Source organism: Pithys albifrons, chromosome 4 (genome assembly GCF_047495875.1).
Source record: "Pithys albifrons albifrons isolate INPA30051 chromosome 4, PitAlb_v1, whole genome shotgun sequence".
Taxonomy (NCBI): domain Eukaryota; kingdom Metazoa; phylum Chordata; class Aves; order Passeriformes; family Thamnophilidae; genus Pithys; species Pithys albifrons.
The window spans coordinates 18,662,856-18,682,487 of NC_092461.1; the positions used below are offsets into that span (position 1 = coordinate 18,662,856).

At 40.5% G+C, this 19,632-nt stretch overlaps 1 protein-coding gene across 1 annotated transcript; it reads left to right on the forward strand.

Annotated features, from left to right (window-relative positions):
* The first annotated feature begins 1,604 nt into the window (after positions 1 to 1,604).
* FRRS1L (ferric chelate reductase 1 like) lies at positions 1,605 to 19,368 on the forward strand. Its single transcript, XM_071553590.1, has 5 exons — positions 1,605 to 1,899; positions 3,869 to 3,953; positions 4,434 to 4,572; positions 8,207 to 8,453; positions 8,877 to 19,368. The coding sequence occupies exons 1-5, from the start codon at positions 1,686 to 1,688 to the stop codon at positions 9,047 to 9,049; spliced, it is 858 nt and encodes a 285-aa protein (XP_071409691.1). The 5' UTR covers positions 1,605 to 1,685; the 3' UTR covers positions 9,050 to 19,368.
* Positions 19,369 to 19,632: the final 264 nt, after the last annotated feature.

The following is a 19,632-nucleotide window of genomic DNA, read 5'->3' on the forward strand; positions in this document are numbered from 1 at the left end:
TAGGCATGACAACCCCCAGTTAGCTATTTCAAAAAGGAGACAGGGGGCCTTCATCAGAGTTGATTATTCCCAGAAAGAATAAGCTGCAGCTTTATTATCCTGTTAGCCTGATTTATAAGTTTTTTTTCTATTGTCATTTGTTTGCTTGTTTTCCACTGGACTGCTAAAGTTTGCTAGGCTCAGTGAGGTAGGAAGAAGGGACTCATTATTTTGCACTTGAGCTTGCTGTTGGTTTCGCACAGCTTTTTCCATATGCTAGTATGAAACATGTTGAATTTGCACACAATTGTAATTACTTTTGCAACATATTTTTTACCTCTATGTGGCTATTCCTTTATCTGCTGTGAGAGATAGCATGCTAGTCCATCACACTAAACCATGGATATGTGAATTACTGTCCTCCACTCTATGTAGCTGAGCACATTCTAGTATGAGAAGCAACCACTCAGTCCAAGGGAATGGACTTATGCCTCATGCAGCCTAGGTCTTGGGCAGCCTCAGTGCCTCATCAAAAAGTAACTCAGTACAGTCATCGATACTAAAAAAGAAAACATTTAAATTGAGGATTATTTTAATTTTCAGCATGTCACTGACTGCTACATATTCTTCCTCCCTCCTCTCTGATGTTTTGCTGAATGTTTTTCTGGACTCTCAGAGGAGGAAGAGTAACCATGCAAAACAATATAAAAATGAAATTAGAGTTATAACCAGAAGACAGCAATCCAAACCCAAGAAAAAAGTCACTTTGGCAAACACAAGGGACGAAAGGCCATGGTTGCTCCATCAACCCATAGATTCCATGACACAGTGAGAACACAGTTATATCTTTAATTCCTGGCTGCAAGTCCAACATCCGATACAAGAGCCCAAGCCAGCTCTGGGGGCACAACCCAGACTTTCCTTCAGTCCTGCCAGGGCTGGAGCATATTCATATTTCTGCAGTTACATCCCATAAAATACAAAGCCAGAACACGCAATCAGATAGTGAATGCTCACTACCATGGGGTTTTACCTGAAATGAATGTTAAGTTGCGCTGTGCCTTCCAGTCCCATCTCAGAAGTCATTAAAAATAAAAAACAATAATAGGAAAAGAGCTAAGTTTGCCCAGCAATTACTGAGGAGGATTTATCACGTCCTCTTGAAGCACATATAGAGTGGGTTTTAGTGAATCGAGGCCACGGGGGTGTCCAGAGATGACTTCATGCTTCCCCCGAGGGCTGTGCCCGGGCGATGGGAGAAGGATCCCCGCGGCGGGGTCTCTGCTGAGTGGGGCGGACTGTGGGGTGCGGGAAGTTGGTGATCCAGGGAGGCAGCCCTTCGGCGGCGGTCCCTGCGGGAGAGCTCGGTGCTGCCAGGGCTGTGCCTGTGACCGCCCGCGCTACTTCTCCCAGTGCATCCCTCTCCCAGTGCATCCCTCTCCCAGCGCATCCCTCTCCCAGCGCATCCCGCTCCCGGCGCATCTCTCTCTCAGCACATCCCACTCCCAGCGCATCCCTCTCCCAGTGCATCCCCCTCCCAGCGCATCCCCGCGCACACGGCGCTCCCACACCTTTTCCTCGCACGCCTTTTCCGTGCCCACCCCCGCGGTCCCTCCGCACCGCCCGTCCCCGGGGCTGGGTCCCCCCGGCGGCCTCCCCCGCTCCCCTGAGGCGCCGCCGCCTCCCCTCCCCTCCCCGCCGCCGCCATGGCGGAGCGGAGCCGCGGCGCTGTGCGGCGGCCGCTGCTGCCACTGCTGCTGCTGCTCGTGGTCGGCTCCGCCGCCAGCCCGGCGGAGGAGGGCGGCGGGCGGCGGGAGGCGGGCGGCGGGGAGCACGGCGAGGACGCGGCGCGGCACCACGACTCCTCGTACGGCACCTTCGCCAGCGAGTTCTACGACCTGCGCTACCTCTCGGAGGAGGGTGCGGCGGCGGCCGGGGCGGGCGGCGGGGCCGGGCGGGGCGCGGCGGGCGAAGGGCCCAGCGAGGCCAGGGCTGGCAGAGAGGGCCGGGGGCTGGCAGGGAGGGCCGGCCAAGCCGGGAGCGGCGGCGGCGATGTTCAGCACGAAGGCCAGCGCCCGCCGCCATCTTCCGCCGCCCGGGAGGGCTCCGGCAGCGCCGCCGCTCCGGGCCGGGCCCGGGGGCCGTCCCGCTCGTGCTGCCCCGCGGCAGCGACACCCCCGGGCACGGCACCCCCGCGCACAGCAGCCCCGCGGGCACAGCACCCCCAGGCACGGCACTCCCGGGCACAGCAGCCCCCGCGGGCAAAGCAATCCCCCGGGCACAACGAAGCGGCACCCGCGGGCACGGCAGCCCCAGGCACGGGCACCCCCGGGCAAGTCATCCCTGGGCACGGCACCCCCGGGCACAGCAGCACCCCGGGCAAGGCAGCCCCCCGGCCATGTCACCTCCGGGCCCGGCACCCACGAGCACGGCAGTCCCCCGGGCACGGCAGCCACGGACACAGCACCCTCGGGCACGGCACCCCCGAGCACGGCACCACCCGGGCACGGCGTCCCTGTACACGACATTCCCGGGCCGGGCCGGGTCTCGCCCACTTCCCGCAGCGCAGGGCCAGCCCGCCGTGTCTTGCCCTCCCCTCTTGAAAAGCTTTCCACGCGTGAAGAGGAGTCGTGGGATTTGTGGGCTTCGAAAGGACATGTGGTGCCCAAAAGTGTCAAGAAACAGAGTGGTCATGGGGTTTGGGGTGTTTTTTTGAGTTTGCAAGTGGCGGAGTGTTAAAACTCCCAATTTTGCAGCTAGGGTGCAGTGAAACCCGTTTGCCAAATGTGTTTGAAAATTAATGAAGGGGTAAGAAAATTGCGTGCCCTGTAACCTGTGTGTCAGTGATGCTCCGCTACAGGCTGCTGTGAAATTCTGCAAGCTTTGTGCTGGGTAATTTACTGAGGCCTTGGTACAGTTAATGGAGCTGTACTTTGCAGTTTACAGGTGCTTTCCTTCTCCATTGGCATTGTCAGAAATCTAATGAAGAAAATAAGGGCTCCCAAATGCCCAGAGTTGTGTAGGTCAAACGTTTGTGTGCTGATGCTGTAACTAATTGCAGTGTTCATTCCCTATTCAATGAAATACTTTTCCTACTCAATGAAGCACTTTCAGAGGACTTTCTAGATTCACTTTGGTTTTCAGCTGGCTGAGTAAAAATCATCCTATTAAAATATCTGTGCTTTATGCATCAGACACCAACTTCTACAAGGAAAGACAGAATAGGTCTCTTTGCAAATGTTCTCCCTTTCTCTTTGGTGTATTATCCTTCAGCAGACAGGGAATTGCTTGGAATCGTAACTCTCATTGGCTCTTCTGGGTCTGCCTTCACAAGTGATTGCAGGCCATAACTGCAGGCAGTTCCCTGTCCTGATACTCTCTTACCTTCTACTGCAGTATGTGTTTTATTTTACTTCTTAAAGGATAACGTATTATAAGGTCATTTTGGTATCCATTCCTCTGGCTCTGTGTATGGTGCCCTGCCTGCATTTATGCTTAATGCTGTCACTTACGGATAAGGAGTCACATTTAGGTCCCTATAGGATTTCCTGAAGGGACTAAAAGTGCACAAAAACATAGCTGAAAGTAGATCCCTAGTTGTTAGTTTGACTGCACTTGTCCATGGTTCTGCTGCCTTACATTAACTTTTGCCGTCTGACATTCTTCTCCCTCCTTGATGAATGTAGGAAAGTTTTGGTTTTAGTTCTTTGTATTGCTTTGGTGCCTGGATCTAGGACCATCTGAGCAATGTATTGTGTATGTGACAAAGCAGTCCCTCATCTGAACAGCTCAGTTATCAGCAAAGTAAACACTACTGGAACACTTTCTCTTTAGTATTGCTTTTTATTCCTTGTATTTTATTTAATTGGGATTTATTCTTATTATACAGGTTACCCTTTCCCTACTGCTCCTCCTGTGGATCCATTTGCAAAAATCAGAGTGGATGACTGTGGAAAAACTAAGGGTTGCTTCAGGTCAGTCTGAGATAACAGAGCAGATAACTTTATGTTATTTACAAATGCAGACTGATGCTATTGGAGACTTTGGTAAGTATTCCATAGTCATTTTAATAAATGTTTATTATTTAAGAACATACTTTATAGCACAGACTATATTATTTGAGGACACTAGGATATATGTCATAATTATAGGCCTACAGTTCTTCCACATTTCATCTATTTTCATGAGGCACTTACAAAACCAAAACAAGTAAGGTCAACAGAGTAATACTGTGTGTAATCGTTTGCCATACTGTCTCAATACTATACATTCTCACACTAAAAGAGCAGTAATTGCAAACAATTAATGGGACTTTATGTACAGCAGATTATATAGCATATTTTACTGCCATTATAACAAAATACATTATTTTGGATTTTTCTTGCAGAAATGTAATTAAGTTCCATAGCAGGAAATTTCAGGGGAAAATTATGTGTATTTTCGATTCCATTTAGGTACGGTAAACCTGGATGCAATGCAGAGACTTGTGACTACTTTCTAAGTTACCGTAGAATAGGAGCTGATGTTGAATTTGAGTTGAGTGCTGATACTGATGGCTGGGTGGCAGTGGGATTTTCCTCAGACAAGAAAATGGTAAGACATGTTCAATTCTCCATTTTGAGCACGCTTTTACATGCCAGGATATAAATGGTTTATATTTACATTTATGTATTTCATTGGTCAGAAACAGAGCATATAAGAAAAACTGACTGTCTGAAAACAAAGCACCATTCACTAGCCCCCCTGGGAGCAAAAGCCAGGCCCATTGCCTCACAGAAATCTGCTTCATCCTCCCTAACATGTCCTTTCCCTTCTTTTCTGAGAACTGCAACAGTATTTTTGTTCAGGTCTGAAGAGCTGAGTGTTATTCGCTTTTTGCCTTTTTATTAGAAAAGCCCTCAGGGATAAGCCAATTCCTATGGCAATGTCCTGTCATGCTTTATGTCAGTGTAACGTGGACAAAAGACATATCATAAAATAAATAGCAAGTGATTTTACTCTTCTGTAAATCAGCTGGCTTTCAGCCATATAAATATGTCTTTCACTGTTTAACTTTGGAAATTTTTTTGTTTCTTTCTTACCTGTGTGTTGTTTCAGGGAAGCTACAAATGTGTGGCCAGATGACTCCTGCTAATTTAAACATATATACTCTAGAAAGCAGTCTGGTTAAAATTTGTCTCTCTCTTCTGGATTTTATTTGGTTTGGGTTTGGGTACACTTATTCCTGTACTTCCTTTTTCATTGAAGGGCTTCACTTTTTGTCTAATTTCAATGAGCAAAACAGAAGCATGTACTGTGTGAACGTAAAAATCCATGAGCAATGGGTGACTAATGCAAAGATGTTTTGTCTGTGATCTTTGGTAAAATATTTTGGATTGAAATGCAGCCCATAATGCAGGTGTTCGTGTACAGAAACACTCTGGGATATGTAAAACAATACCAAGGCTATGTCCTAAACTACAAGTCAAAGACCATTTCTTGTAATTTTGAAAATAGTAGTCTGAAAAAATATGAGGATTTAGATGACCTGGGCTAGAACCCACAGAAATGAACTGGAAGTCTTCCACTGACTTAATATTTTTATCAGACTCAAAATGAGAAGTACAAGGAAAGTTGGAGGGCAAGGGCTTTTGACTCATTACTCATACATATGATGCCGTAAATAAACACAATAAAGATAGAAGATTTTTGTGTCATAAGGAACAGTTCACTGCACAAGAAACAATTTGTGGTTTTGATGTTGCAAAGAAGAGTTCTACAGCCAAATTTTGGAAAGAGTTTAGATGGATGGCAATGCAAGTACTCAACAGGGTTTTCAAAGTATCTCAGGACCTTTAAGTATTTGTCCCTAAGTTATCAGAGATTGTGTTACCAGTTTGTAGTTCTGATATGTCTGCAGTGGATTTCAGGGTCCTGCTGCCTTCATCTCATTAGACATTTGGGAAACATGTGTTACCCTTTGTTCCAGGCACACCAAATAGCATATTAGGTCAGCCTCTGGCAAGAATTAAGTCAGTGTAAAGGAAAAAATTACTCTTCCAAATTTGTCATGTACATCATCTAATGCCCATCAGTCAGCTGGACAAAACCAGCTAACATCTCTTTCTCTTGTTCCCCTGCTGACTTCATCCTTTTTCATAACTTCCAGGGTATTTTGGTGTGTCCTGGGATGCACAGGCTTTGATGGTAACACGGCTCTGGGTCACAACAGCTTAGCTGTGAGAAATGGGCTGTGCTTTGGAGACCCTAATCAAAATGGTGTGGCCTGGATAGCTACAGAAGTTCAGGGAAGAAAATATTTTGTGTCCTCAACAGATTTTTTTTAAAGTCCTGTGACCTATTTCTTTGTCTCGAATAACATTATGATTTTCCACTTGCAGGCTTTTGTGCTTCAGAAAGATTCTGTAATGTCATTCTGTTAACTAAGAATCATAATGATTTTTTCTTTCCTTTTGGTTTTTTCTTCTATGTGAAAACAGCTTTATTTTTGCTTCTTTGTACTTAAGAATGAGGGATTTGTGCTCAGAGGTATAAAAATTAAACTTGGAAAATAAGTTATGCAGAGCAATGATGGTCTCAACACAGAGGTTGAAAAGGTTGCCTGCAGCAGCACCAAGGTGCAGAAAATGTTCAAGCATGTGTTTTACCTAGTTGTCCCCTTTTTGCCTTCACTTTTGGCACATGTTTTACAAATGCACAGCAATATTCCCAGAGCGTTTAAATGCACCTTTTTTCTCTCCTTTCCCTGTAACAAAGAACTGAGGGATGATCACACTAGCATCGTTCCTATCATCAGTATGACATATCAGAAAGATGAGTATAGGAGGAGTATAGGAGGAGTAGTCTGTACCTAATATGGTAGTGATAGCTGTGGCAGTGGTGTTCAGTAAAATGCCACTCATCCAGCTTGGACAGCATTTTGAGGTTCTTGATGCTAAGGCTTCTATGAGATGGTGTTCCTAAAGTTAATGCTCATCCCTAAGTGATGTGGTGCTCTACCACTGTCAGTGACCCTGAGTAACTGTTCTAGCAACTGCTTTAGTATGTCTAAGAATGACCTCTACAAATAATTGTCTCACATTTTCTTCTGTCTGTTGGTTCTTTGCATGAGAAGAACCAACTTTTGTGTCTGTTTATGCTAAATGAAGAAGCACATATTGATTACTTTTTTCTTGTATCTTATGGTATACTGTATTCTGTTAAAATAAACAATGCGTGGAGGAATAAGGACACCACACACCAGACCAATGTGATCAAGTGAATGCCATTTATTACACACATCACATGGTTTATACAGGGTTAAGGCTACACTCCATTGGCTAAATTGAACCTCACACCATCTAACTGCAAATCCCCATTGGTTATAATCCATACCTCACAAGTCCAATGTTTTGGTGAACTCATCCTGACTGTTTTCAGGAATATCTCCAGTGTCCTGTGGGAAACTTGAGGAGTTCTCATGAGAAACTTCAGGGGAGTTGCTAAGAACTCCTAGGGAGTGATTTCTCCTTTACTGGATAACAGCAGCTGTGACCTTGCATCTTCTCAGCTGATATCTGCCTTCAGTCTCACAGAGTCTATATAGATCTGAATTGCTCACCTTTGATTTTTCTGTACTAACATTCTGTTATTACATGCTGAACATTTTTCATTTTCTTTTAAAAGATAAAAGAGATATGAGAAGTGATGTTCCCTTAAGTGAATGTGAGAAGAAATTAGAAAGGACTTACTGTATTTTATGCTATTATTTTTCCATAATTAGTGGATTCTTCTCCTCTGTCTTACTAAATTATATTGGTTTCTTCTCCATGATTTGACGCAGTGGATTTTGTGCAGGATTCAAGACTGCCCATTTTTATGAAGCTGGATCTCTTCACAAATAACCAAACAAAACAGCCTTCTACAGACCAATTAATTACATGATGTCAGGGTGATACCATGTCCTACAAATACATTATATATGTGAGGTAAAATAACTCTTAGAAAGATCCAAAAGAGTGTTCAGAGATAGTAAGGGTAAGTAAATATTACTATCCATTTATGTGCTTTTCTATAGGATTTAAGACACCTGGTTAGGTAAACAAATATTTGTGCATATTTAACTTAAAAAGAAGGAAGGAGATCCCTAGGTCTTGGTTAGTACTGAACAATCAAAATTATATACATAAATGAGGAAATGCTTTATGACACTTCTGTTTTCCATCTTCCAATTTGTTTTACCTTGTAGGGAGGAGATGATGTCATGGCTTGTGTTCATGATGATAACGGAAGAGTGCGAATACAGCACTTCTATAATGTCGGTCAGTGGGCTAAGGAAATCCAGAGAAATCCTGCTAGGGATGAAGAAGGGGTTTTTGAGAATAATCGTGTAACGTGTCGATTTAAGCGTCCTGTATATGTTCCCCGAGAGGAAACCATCGTAGATCTGCACTTGAGTTGGTACTATCTGTTTGCTTGGGGTCCAGCAATCCAGGGTAAGATGATTTCTGTGTTACCAACAGAAATGATGTGACAAAACTGATAAATGTCTTTCAGTTACATTAATATTGATAAACCCCTTCCCCTCCTCTTTTTTTGATTAAAATTCTAGTTGCATGAAGCTTAAAAACAGATAAAAAGGAAGGCAAGAGTCCAACATGTCATGTTTTCTTGGCTATGTAGCTACTACCCTCACTCCCCAAAGATAAATATAGAAAAACTTTTGAAGGGTGTTTTTTGTTTGCTTGAATTTCATTTGTTTATTCAGAGGTTTAATTTCAGAAAGCAGAGCTCACTGACAGCGTAATATTGCATGCTCCTGTAGTTTTGAAAAATACCTGGCTGTCTACCTGTTTGTGTGGTAGAGTTATAGAAAAATTGCCTCTGACATTATTTCTTTCTGCCCTTACCTCCTAAAGGTTCTATAACTCGTCATGATATAGACTCACCACCAGTTTCAGAGCGTGTTGTCAGTATTTACAAGTATGAAGATATTTTCATGCCATCAGCTGCCTATCAGACCTTCTCTTCTCCATTCTGCTTGCTCCTAATTGTTGCACTGACCTTCTATTTATTGATGGGAACCCCATGAGTGATGGAAAATAGCAAGAATTTGTCAGTGGAAGTTTCTCAGGATAGACGGCTATATGGATGGACAATGCATTTTTCTATTGGAATTTATATCACGCCACCATCCTCATCTAGCTGCTTTTGAACATAGTTAGCTTCTCAGAAGAATGAAATAACTATCTCCTTTGAGTGGCTGAGTGGTGACAAATCATTTAAGAATAATCAGTGAACACATAGGAGAATATTTTGTGTTGTGATTACTTGCTTAAAGAAAATGAGACTTTTGTAAAATCAATGTGTGTGTGTGCATGTGTGTTTGGGAGGGGTGCCTGTGTGTGTGTTTAGGTCAATTTAGTAATGGACATCTTATCAAAATAACAAAATTGCCTTGCAAATTGCTTCGAAAAGCAAACTTAGGAAAACATTGCAATGCTGTGTGGTACTTCTGGAGTAGAGAGCACAACTCCAAGTGCAGTTTCTGATCTTAAGATCCAGATAGTGACACAGCAGTATAAAACCTGTCCTTCAGTAGTGGACTGTTCTCCCAATTTTATTTTTTTTTTCTTTATATATTTATCAAAGTTCACTTGCTGTGATACTTTCCAAAACTAAACTTGAATATTCAAGGATTAGCATGAGGGGTTTTTTTTTCAATTGAAAAGGGTGATAAATGTCTTTATTGTGTTTCAACAGCTTTTTTGAAACAAATGGGTACTTCTTTTAAGAGTGAGATACAAAGTAACTTATATAACAAGGGGAAGGGAGAATACAGCAATACAAATTCTCCATACATAGGAAAACCAGGTATAAAACATGCAGAATACAGAAGTTCCCAACAAGCCATAGGATGTCCTTCCAACAGACTAAATCAATTTTGCTCTTTTTATGAAAAAACAGTAATTTTGCTGACATGTAAATACACTTTTAAGTAGTTGTGCAGTAGTATGAAGTAATTCTGTTTTTCTGTGTTGTATGCCTCTGTATCCTGTTCATTTTAAAAGTGACTATGGGCAGCTGGCGTTAGCTTACAAATAAATAGAAATATAATTGAGATTGTTTGTAAGGAAAGACAGGGATTAACAAGAAGAGCAGTATCTTTAGCTCATCAAACCACTGTTAAAATATAGTTACTGTGGAAAACGATGAGCTAAAGAAGAAATACACTAGATTATTTTATCACCAGTAAATATTACAAGATGAATGCTAAATATTGCAGAAATGGAAAGTGTCAAAATGCATTTATGTGCCATAGAAAATTATGAAAAACTTTGAGTGGAGAATTTCTGTTCTTCACATAATAGGAAGTATGTGACGTGCACATGTAGCAGTCAGATGTGCTTAGGAAAGGTTATGTCTTCACTTTTCAATTTATATAAAAATTTTATCTAAATAGAATTAAAATCTAAATAGTGCCAAAGTTTTATCTAATGTGGTACGCTTGAGGACTCTGTAACATGGGATCTGGTAAAGTATGTGATGGAACTCCTTTCTATTCTCATTACTGCAAAGTATAAAATGAATAACTAGTTTTGCTGAGTTTGCATCGTTATTCACAGACTGATGTTTGGAAACTAATTTTTTTAGGCTGAGAATTTTTCAAACCTACGCTTAAGGTATATGAATTAGATTGAAAATGAATTTATCTTCATAACAAACACTTTATCCCTATTTCAAATAACAGATTAATTAGTATTTCATATATTCAAGTTAGTTAACTTACTCATCATCTGATGAAGTATAGAGACTACCTAATAAGGAAGGTCTGCTTTGGCCCACAACAGCTGTATAATTTAGCCTTCAGATTGGCTGGAACAGATAAGCCAAAGCCTGGATGATAAGCTTTACATTCAGCAACCAGGTGAAGTGAAGAAATCATCAGGGTAAGTTCTTTCTCTTTTGTGCTGATTTGTAGGTAGCTGAGATACTGCAGTTCTTTCTCAGAGCCCGAGGGTCGCTTTAGTTTATGGCCTTGTATTTGCTATTTGAGTTTCAGCCGTTTACCTGATTACCCACTAAAGGGCTAATTTAATAATTTAAAGGTCTGAAGTAGGATAAAAATCCATTTTAACGCCTCTTTTCTTCTTTAAAACAGTGCTGGATTTAGGATAGCCTGGCTGTACCCAAGCACAGAGGTATGTTACAAATGACAATTATAATGTAAATTTCTGTAACATCTGTTAATCTACTTTCTACATATGTGGAGTCAGGTGCGTTTGAAGTTCAGGATTGAAAGCAACAGGAAATTATTTTACATTATTTTTTATTTCTCTTTCGGATTACTTGTCAGCATTCTAACAATGAGTTGTCTGGTGGTTTTGTCATCATGTTTTTCTCTTGTTGAAGTATTAGCAGAAATGTTCACTTCCATAAAAATTTTCACCCAAACTTCAAAGTACTCAGTTAGCAAAAAAAAGTATTTCTCATAGAAAGGGAGTAAATAAAAGGTCACAGCAAGCAACAAAGCAATCTGTTATTTGGCATTTCAGCTGACGGTTCAGTTTAGCTCTGAGTTTGTCTGAGAGTTGCTCCTCAGAGCAGGAAAATCAGGAATATGAAATCAAGTTGACAAACAAAGAAGGTGTGAGTGCTTAGAACTTACTAGGTGGGGTGAAATCTGAGAAGAAAAAGAGAAATGAGAAGTCTTTGGGTCAGTGATATTTAACTTTGGGTGATACTTGGTAAGTCTTAATATTTGAGTGGGCATAGTAACTTGTCATGGAAGGTGTTTGGGTTTTCACATATTTTTTCTTTTTGATATTGAAAAGTAGCATTGATCCCTGTTGATCAAAATTATGCTGTTCAAGGAAATTTTTGAGTGATTATGGCATTTCAAGTAGGTTTTTAAAAATTTTTTTCTAATTAATGAGTACCAACACAAACTAGAAGAAAAGGTCTGCTTTGGAAAAGGAGGCAGACATTTACTTCTCAAAATGATTTTTATTTTCTTTACTGTGACTACTAGCAAGCAACTGTTAAAGAATACATTTCTAAAGTGCTTTAATTTTGAGAATTACTTGCACAGTGACTTAATACAGAGGCGTAGAGTTTAGAAATGGAGTACAGTGTCCTTTGGAAATTTAACTGTGATTATTAATTAGAAAGATAGGACTGGTAAAGACCATATGGCATTAATTAATGTCCTTGAATAAAATTCAGTTGTGACCATTGCTTGTTACATTAACCATATTACCACCCTCTTCTTACTCTGTCCATCTTATCTAGAATGTTTTACACTCAAATTTTCTAAGTTAGTTGGGAGAGAAATCAGTTCCTTATATTTGTGACAGTGCTTATGGCAAAAAGATCTTGTATTTGACTGTTGTGTCTGACTTGTACTCTACTATAAATAATAAGTTAGGCCTGAAATGACTTAAAGAAAAAAGTGGAATAGAAGAGAGAAAAATTAGTGGAATGGACAGACTTTCAGAAAATAATTTTCTTCTTTGTGGAATCAAATAAGTATCTGTATATTTTTGGTATAGTGAGTTGCTAATTGATTTCCCACCCCCGTCACCAAAAAAAAATAAGCCTACCTAATTTGATAATGTTATTGAATACAGGGTGATGCTGTCTTCAAATCTCTATTGCTATAAGGGAAACAGTCTGGTTTTGAAAGATAATATATTGATAAGAAAAGTTTGAAATCCCTCTGTGACATTCTGGTCCTTCTTGATTGGTTTTGCAATCCTTTGATAGCAAGAAAATAAACACTTGTGGCCTCCCTAACCTGAGGAAACCCCAGACTGGGTTAAATGTTTTGAAAGCTGTGCTGGGCACTGGCTTTCCCAGTCTTCAACACAGGGATTAGAGAATGACTGGATCATGGTGCACCTCAGCACGCTGCCCAGGCAGTAGCCTCAAAGCTCACTTAGGGCACCATATCCGAGGTCTGAAACAAAAAGAAGAGCCTTGCAACTGCCTTCATGTACTAAATATCTACTGCAAAATGGAAATAACAAACACAATGACCCGTCCTACACCAATCCCTTAAATATACATATCTTCTTGTTTGCAAGCTCTACATGACCTGGTGATGTGTGCCAGCAGCCCAGAAAGCCAACTTTATCCTGGGCTGCATCAAAAGAAGTGTGACCAGCAGGTCAAGGGAGATGGTTTTGCCCCCCTACTCTGATCTTGTGAAACCTCACCTGGAGTGCTGCATACAGCTTTGGGGTTCCCAGCATAAGAAGGATGTGGACCTGTTGGAATGAGTCCATGAGAGGAGGGCCACTAAGTTGATGAGAAGACTGCAGAACCTCTCCTATGAGGACAGCCTGAGAGAGTTGGGGTTGTTCAGCCTGGAGAAGAGAAGGCTCTGGGGAAACCTTAGAGCACCTTCCAGTACCTATAAAGAGGCCTACATGAAAACTGGAGAGGGACTTTATATATGGGCATGTAGTGGTAGGACAAAGGGGAAATGCTTTTACAGTGACAGAGAGTAGATATAGATTAAATATAAGAAAAAAGTTATTTACTGTGAGGGTGGTGAGGCACTGGAACACGTTGCTGAGGAAGTTGTGGATGCTCCATCTCTGGAGTGTTCAAGGTCAGGTTAGATGGGGCTCTGAGAAACCTGCTTTAGTGGAAGGTGTCCCTTCCTATGGCAGCAAGGTTGGAATTAGATGATCTTTAAAGTCCTTTCCAAGAGAAACTACTCTATCACTCTTTTGCCAGACTGTAGATGGTGTTCTTACCGTGAGTGTTTATGTTTAGTCTTCCTTCAGAAAGTTCTGTGCTTCTTGTCAGTGGCCTGTGTCCTGTCTCCATTTCCACAGATGCCTTATACTGTTTAATGAGATGGTCCTAAGAAGTATTAGCCAAGCTGTAAAGAGGAGTTAGTAGGTAAAGGAGGTCTGGCACACATCTCTCCTCATGGTTTTCCAGGTCACAATTAGACATCTGTGTCATCGACGATACTCCGTTATTCATAAGTAAATGACTGCCATAAGTCTGAGGGAAGACACAGGTCTCCCTGTTTCTTTCTGTCTTATCCTTGCAAATAAGAAAATTATTCTTGTTTTAGAGAATAGACCCTCTGTCTGGTCTTTCAGGTCTTTTCTGGGTCCACTAGAAGTTTGCACCCTGAGGTACTCTAGAGGCAGAATTAAAGTTTATATGCAAATTGCGTAACTTTTATTAGCATTTAAATTGCATTTTGTGACTGTGGCTTCATTGGTTTGCCACACTGCTGTGCAGCAGGTGTACTCCCTACCCTGGCTTTTTTAACATCTCCAAATAGTTTCCCCAAAGAAAAGAAATAGCTTTAGAAGAAGGAAATATGTATTCCAGAGAGTTAGAAAAGGTTTAGTATCACCTATTTTCAAAGGTAACTACTGTGAGTGTTAGTATTTTATACAAAATGTGACTCTGTATAGAGCCTTAGATATGACAGAATCAGAAACTCAGTTAAATATTGTGGTGGTTCAGTGCTTCATGGAGCTGTGGACATGCACAACTAACATGAACTGGTGTCATTCATTTCATCCCTGACTCCACAGTATCTGATGAAACTGGCAAAGCAGTTTGCTTGAATGCTACATGGTTAGGCATTGGTGACATCAAATGTTTTGGAACCGAAGAGTGGACAAACTGGTAGTAAGGATGAATGATGAGGAAGGGATAATGGTTTTGGCATACTGTGTATTTTTGCATGAGTTTACATGTGGCAGAGCCCTATCTGGCACTCTTTGTCACGAGCAAATATTACTTGATGTGATGAGAAGGAACAGAGTTTGACTTCAGTGAGAATTTAGCTTTTATGCAGGTCCTAGCTGTGTGCCCAGGGCTGATATGGGCTCCAGGTCAGACTGTGCTGCCAGATGTCTACTCCCACCAAGTTCCAAGATAAGAGGAAGAGGCCTGATCCTGCCTTCAGAGTTATGAAAACCTGTCAAGACCCCATAGGCAGTAGTGGCAGTCAGGTCCAGTGGGGAGTACCTCCTCAGTTTGTAAAATGGAGAGTGAGCAGGTACTCCCTGCTTGCAGCAGTTTAGAGCCCCCATCTTTTGATATTTAAATCTTTTCTTAAAAGCTTTCATTGTACATTATCCATTTCCTCCAATTAATATTTAAGTATTTCTGTAGCAATGTGTGAGGGTGGCTCTCCCTCAAACTGCCCAGGACAGACATGGATCAAACTGGAAGGTTTTAAAGAAAATCTCAATTTCCTGTGTATAAAAATTGATTAAAAAAAAAACCCCTATATGTCAAATTTTCACTTTTTTTTTTTGTATCTATTTATTTTATGCAATTTTCATGTCGAGGTATTAGATTTGTGCAAATCCAGAGTAAGATGTAGGTAAAGCCTTCCTTTGCTAAAGCTCTTTTATTAGTATTAAGTAATCACTTTGGTAACGTCCTTTTTTTTTTAAATTTTCACAGTGGGTTTAATAAAATTATGTATGCCTGAAGCTGGTTATTTAACTTGACTAATTTAGGCTCAGATAGTGAGACAAAAGCAGTGTAATTTCAAAATGTCGAGGAGGATGTGTGGAGCTTGTGGAGTTGATAGGTGTGAAAATGTAGACTTAAAAGGATTACTTGCTTTGAAAATCTGCATTATGGCTTACCAATAGCAAAGAATCTGCTGCAAGGAAAGGAGCAGATTTTTTTTCTTTGGGTTGCTAAGTAATTTGAATTGCACTCATAGACTCATAGAATATCTTAAGTTGGAAGAGACCCATAAGGACCTTAAGAGTCCAATTCCTTGCTCTTCACAGAACTGCCTAAAACTAAACCATATGTCTAAGAGCATCATCCATCTGGTCCTTGAGCTCTGACAGGCTTGGTGCCATGATCGCTTCCCTGCAGAGCTCGTTCAGTGACCAGACACTGTCAAGAAGAAACTTTTCCTAATGTCCCATCTGAACTTCCTCTGACAGTGCTTCATAGACATCCACAACTGTTGCTTTTGCCCTCCTTCTATGTTTCTTATTAGTATGAATGTTCTTTCAAACCAATGTGAGGGTGGAATAAGTGCAGGATTTCACAGCCCTTTAGAACAGCTGCTGCTCCACATAGGCTCATTCTGATCTGCAATTAGAGCCTATTTAGGAATGTCCTTACAAGGTGAACTTTAAATGGCATTCATAAGAAATTTTATGTAAAGGTGTTGTGGTCTTTATAGACTAGAGCATTGCAGAATTACTAGCACTTTTTTGAGCTGTTTCTAAATTATACTCAAATTCATATTTACATTTTTAAAGAAGTAATTGGATTTTTCAAAAGTGCTGAGCAGCTGCAAATGTTTTATGGCTCTAATGCTTATTCAGGGCAGCAAATGTTTTATGGTAACTAATGATTGCAATGTGTTGCATAATTTAGTTTCACATCTCTCTCTTAGTTTTGATGTCATGCAGTTCATTTTCATAAGATGGTGTTGGTAGAAGACTAAATAATTCACTTAAGCTGTGTGCCAAGGAATAAAAATATTCCTGCTGATTTTTCACAACAGTGATCTGCAAAGTTTTGATTAATGAAAAAATTCTTTACAGAATTAATGTTTAAGCAGTGTGATCTTGCTGAAGGCATTTGTGTATGTGTAAAGCCTGAGAATTACACAATAAAGTCTTGAAACAAAAGGCTGGATTCTGCTCTGGAGGCAAAAGAAGACAAAACACAGAATCCTACATATTCCCTGACTCATAGCTGATTCTGGGAGACAGAATGATCCAGAAAAAATATATAAACCTGAGATATTATTTGTGTGGGTATTATGTTTGCAGTTCTTATATACTAAACTTTCACTTTCTTCAGTACAAAAATTAACCTCACATTAGTCTTATTACAGTATTATTTTCACTTCTTTTTTTCCAAAGAAGATGAAACAAGGATAAGTTCATTAAGTCATGAGAATATTGTCATACAGAATATTAGGACAATAGGAAAGGACGTACAGATGCCATAGTTAAACGTAAAGGGAAAAATTCTTGTAACTTAACTGAAGAATATATCTGCTTCTGAAATACACAACTGCTCACATATAAAGTCATGAATTCTTTTCCAGTTTTTCACAGTTGGTGATATGAAACAAGTGAGAAACATTGAAATAGGAATGGATTATTTTAAAACTGGAAGTATCATTCAAGTCTTGACCCAAAGAGTCAAAGATGAAATTCCGAAACTGTTAACTTAGAAAAAGGAAATGGTGGGACCCATAACATTTCTGTATGATGTCCCCAACCTTTATCTGGGCAGATATATTTTGTTAGCATATTTGAAGTATCATGAGTTCTGTTTGGGTTAAAACAGATGCCCAATATGCCTTGGTATTTCTGATTTATATACCCTGAGGTCTGGTTTGCTTTAACCTCTTTGCCAGGAAGCAGGCTGTTGTAACTGGGTGAACTCTCACCACTTGTTTTGTATTACATGAAGTGTAATGATTGAACCCGAAATGTCATCTCTACCTTTTGACTTTATTCAGCATTATCAAGACCAGTATACAGATAAAATGTACAAATAAGCAACTTGTAACTATAGTGTTAAGTGGTGTTCTGCATTCTTTATGCTAGACTCTGTTCTGTATGCCAATACTCACCATCCATGTGAAGTCAGTGAGCATTTGTTTGGGTACGAGCGCAGAATGGAGGTTTTGTAGTCCAGAAGAAATTGCCAAACTTCTTTGTATTTATGCTCTAGTCTTTTCAGAAAAAATAACACTGGATGAATACATAATGAAATTACTGTGACCTACGGAACTACTTTGCAATCAGTGCATGCCCTAAAGTATTGCTTTGTAACATGTTTTATACTAAATGTTGGTGTTCAAGTGAGCCTTGTCAGCTATTTGACAATGACAGACAACAATATTTATAAAACTATTATAATAAATGCCTTTTTAGTCTAAGAAAATGTGTGGTATGGCATTTATAAAAGGGAGGAAAAAAGTGTCTGAGGTTAAAGAAGTTCCTTCTGCTGCCCTGTGTTAGCAGTTCTTTCCTGTGCCATGGGCTTGAATTTATTAGCCTGAGTAATTCCATTTAAGTCAGTGAGGCTGGTCACAGTAGCAAATTAACAGATGTGAGAAGACTACTTTTTTCCCCCCCACCATGAGAATCACAGTGAAGCTGTAAATAAATGTAATAATCTGCACTTTAACAAAGTATTAACCCAATTGTCACTTACTATAAGTATGTACGATGTAGAGTTTTCTGTGGTGACCTCTATGCTGTGTTTTTGTAACCTATTTGATACAAATATGATCAAGTTGCAGTATCACAAATTTGGGTGTTTATCTACTGTCATTCCTGCCCTATTCCTTGGCCAGATAGATCAGCACCTGCAACAGTCAGAACAGGCTTTTGCAGAAAAGAACAAAATGAAATAACATTAGAGACTGGTGACAGAGAAGAGGAAGTCCCATCATACTCAACAAGCAAAAACAGCTATAGAAGTCTCTCAAACAGGGATGCTGTGATCTCTGAGATCTCTCAGGTTTGAGCAGGTATTTCAGCTCCTTGCTGGTGGGCTGAGAAGAAGAGTTGGCTCAGGGCAACAAGAAATGTATTGCTTTTACACTGTGTGTCTGTTGTGTTTGTAGTATTGCTACCCTGTAGTTGCAGGCTGCAAGAAAGGACTGATCTCGTGAGTGTCACCAACTTGTGCTTTGTCCAAGCAGTCATGATCAATAGGGGCCTTAAATGGACCAGCAGAGGGTCTTAAATTATGGTCTGTTTATCTTGTGGTATGTGACCATTCATGGCAATTCAAAAAATTCTTCTGTTATTCAGATCTCTGTATATCCAGCTCTTGTTCCATGCACACAACTAGCATGTGGGCTAACCAGCAATATAGTGCTCTGGATTTTGTCCATCCACAGGTCTTACTGGTGCTGTTTTGTGTGTTTTTTCCACTGATTGAACATTTTTGTGTTGGTGCTGTTGACTGCTCTGCCTTACAACCATGCATTTCATTCCCCTTGTTTACTGAACAAGATTCAAGGTTTTCTATCTGAATTGTTCAATTATAGCTCTGCTGATAAAACTGTATACTTAAGATATTGAACAAAGTTGTTTCTGCAATAAAGTCAGGCAGTGCTATATCACTGGGTACTATCAGAGATGGTGTTTCCAAGGGTTGGTTTTCATTTTATTTTAACCAATATTTTGTAAATGACATTTAATTTGAAGTCTTCTCCTCTTAGCAGTTGAGGTGCTTTAGCCCAAAATACAGCGGTATATGCTGATGACCTAAAGATACAAAGTTATGTTAATCATTACCTTTAAAGTTAAGATTTTTTTCCTTTGGTTCTGCTACTATTGAAACTATAGTAGTTTCCTATGAGTATTTTTCACTGATCTGAAGGTGGTATTACTTTGTCATTAAACTGAGGCGAACTGATGAAGTGAGATTAACCTCAACTGAATTTTCCACAAAAGTTTAGTAACACAGATTAAAACAAATAAAGTCTCTCAAGCAGGATGGAGTTATTTTCTAAACACACAGGCCAGTGCTGACACCTTGTGGCTTCATTCCTGAGTTATTTCATATCTTCATGTGATTATTTTGGGTGTAAATAATTTTTTGCTTGCTGTTGCCACCATTGTCTATCTCCTTTGCTTTGTGGCCACCTCAATGCCCAGTATTTTGTTATCTTGTATAAGA